At 42.8% G+C, this 2845-nt stretch overlaps 1 protein-coding gene across 1 annotated transcript; it reads left to right on the top strand.

The window, feature by feature from the left end:
• Positions 1 to 363: 363 nt before the first annotated feature.
• SARC_12472 (hypothetical protein) lies at positions 364 to 2074 on the top strand (the record flags this gene model as incomplete). The annotated part of the gene is made up of 2 exons (XM_014293421.1): positions 364 to 531; positions 1720 to 2074. 2 exons carry the CDS (start codon positions 364 to 366, stop codon positions 1933 to 1935), a joined length of 384 nt encoding a protein of 127 aa, XP_014148896.1. The 3' UTR covers positions 1936 to 2074.
• Between the last annotated feature and the right edge of the window lie 771 nt (positions 2075 to 2845).

Here is a 2845-nt window from a genome sequence, read left to right as displayed (position 1 = left end):
ACACACATACACACACACACACACACACACACACACACACACACACATATATATATATATATATTGGCAGCCCTCGATACGATTGGCATCCATCGTTTATGTTTTTTCCCGTACTTTCAGTCAGTGGATACGATTCTGATTGGTAGGTAAAAACTGTCTTACTCTATTCCAAATATACGACACAACCACTTTATATCCCAAACATCACTCACACCGTATTGCATCCACACTGCAGGCCTTGACATAGTGCGTGGTGGTACTGCCGCTCTCGTAGGCCTATCCATCGCCAACAATACTCCCGGAAATGCTCTCAGAGCCGCGCTACTCTCGTCTATTTATAACCTGCGAATGAGCTGTGATACTATGGCTGCCCAGGGCTTTAGAACGGACTCCATTGTCCTAACAGGAGGGCTGACCCGTACCCCAGAATCGGGCCAGATTGTCTCGGATGTCTTTGGCGTGGCAGTGACTGTACCGGCAACGGCCGTGGAGGGGTGCGCCTGGGGCTCGGCCGTGCTCGCGAAGTATTTAGTATGTATAAGTTTGTGGTAGGTATATATATAAGTAACTGGTAGTTGAAGGTATAAGTAACCGGTAAGTAAAAGTATGTGGTAGGTATAAGTAACTGGTAGGTATAAGTATGTGGTAGGTATTGATTTTCCGTAGGTACAAGCATATAGTAGAAAAAGTAATTAGTAGGTATAAGTATGTGGTAGGTATAGGTTTCCGGTAGGTATAAGAATGTGGTAGGTATAGGTTTTCGGTAGGTATAAACATGGTAGAAAAAGTATTTGGTAGGTATAAGTATATGGTAGGTATGCGTATCTGGTAGGTATGCGTATCTGGTAGGTATGCGTATCTGGTAGGTATGCGTATCTGGTAGGTATGCGTATCTGGTAGGTATGCGTATCTGGCATGTAGTGGTTTGTCGGCCGTCAGGTGTGCATAGCCTCCATTAACGGCACATCGAGGATATACTATGAGTTCTTGTGGAAGAAAGAATATGTAGTATGAAGACGAGAGTGGTAAAACGTTCAGCACTGTTTGGCACTCCTTGGTTCGAGGTGTTACCCTAACGGGTGGGCGGTTTGTCCACACATATAACCGTTTGATAGCACCGACACGCTTTTCTTGCGCATCCATAGTGTATTCGTACATCCATTCTAGTCAACAGGCATTGCGTATATCTAGGCCCACTTTTAGTGGGTTTAGGCCCTATTGTCATAGCATAGCCGTAGTAAGTTTATATTGTACGTAGGTGTGTGTTTGTGTGTATCGACTGCAAGTGTCCTCATTCCCTACGTATGTTGTACCAGCCTTGCACTCACAGACATTCTACTCAATAGGCATTGCGCATATTTAGACCCTATTCTAGGTGGTTTAGGCCCTGATGTCGGAGCTGTATGGCGTTGCTGGTGTGGTAGTTCGCTCACATGAAATGCTTCTTCACAACACGTGCAAGTGTAAGTTATGTTGAATACGGAAATCGTTGGGGAAGTGGGGGGGGGGTGAAGGCTGTGTGCGGGATACTATATTACACACAGGTGAAAGACCCCCCGAGCACATATATCTATAGTGCATACCGAGGATTTCCTATATAAATAGACACTATAAATAGATACTCTATAAATATATGCTCTATAAATAGGTACCTTATTAACATAGGATATAAATCCTACCAGTTCTGTACTAAAGCACATCGCCCCTTTGCTTCCACAGTCACACACAACCTCTGCCACTTTGAGCAGGGAGTTGCCCACCCCATGGCCCGAATTTCTGGGTCAGGTCGCGGCCCAAAGGCAGAGCTGCACGTTCTTACCCAACCCCGAAGTTCGGGACATATACGAGAGCATGTTTGTGAAGTACAAGCGCATGCTGGATTTGCACACACAGATCGAACGAGTGATGAATGGCAGTGGTGAGGTTCCCCCATAGTTGAGCTAATGCCTAAAACGAACTAAGTCAAAGTCTCAGTGCGGGGGCTTTTAAACCCTAAACTCAAAAACCCTAAAGCCTAAAGTTCTAAAATGTAAACCCTAAAGTAAACCCCTAAAATGTAAACCATAAAAGCCCCTAAAACCCAAAGTTTTCTACGTGGGATATGATCAAAACAAACCATCTTTCGTGAAAAACCTAGTCTCATTTCGATTGTTTATAAAAGTTTCCCTTATTAGTTCTATGGCGTACGTCGCTCGTGGTCCTTCAGACTCCAATTATTTCGATGTACATGTAGTAGCACAGTAAACACAGTACATGTAGTAGTATAGTACATGTAGTAGTATAGTACATTTAGGAGTATAGTGCATGTAGTAGTATAGTAAGTAAACCACAGTGCACATATAAACATATAAATAGAGCGGCTACAGATCTTTTGTCTGCTGATGCCTGTACTTCTTTCGCTCACACAAAGCCCTATGTATCAAGTCCCCATCCACGCCTCTCTCTATCCCAGACGGAACCAGCACTCAACATTATTAACATAGCAGTGTTCTTTGTTGTTGTTGTTGGAGTGTCTCCTTCTGCTTGTACTACAGTTAAAGGTAACTAGCATCAAATAGTCCACCCGGGAGCCCTGAGGCCGATCGCACAAGCTGTGTGAAAGCCATCCGGTGATGTCTTGCCTTGTATCACATCCAGCGGATACAAATCATATGCCTCAACCCCGTCGACTCTGCTTCGCGACAGAACACCTCCTGTAGCAGCACATCCCTATCGGATATATATATATATAAATATATATATATATATATATATATATATATATATATATATATATATATATATATATATATATATATATATATATATATATATATATATACTATACTACTACTACTACTACTAC

The sequence above is a fragment of the Sphaeroforma arctica genome (genome assembly GCF_001186125.1).
Source record: "Sphaeroforma arctica JP610 unplaced genomic scaffold supercont1.2326, whole genome shotgun sequence".
Classification (NCBI taxonomy): domain Eukaryota; class Ichthyosporea; order Ichthyophonida; genus Sphaeroforma; species Sphaeroforma arctica.
The sequence above is the reverse complement of the archived record's forward strand: the minus strand, read 5'-3'. Positions and strand labels throughout refer to the sequence as shown.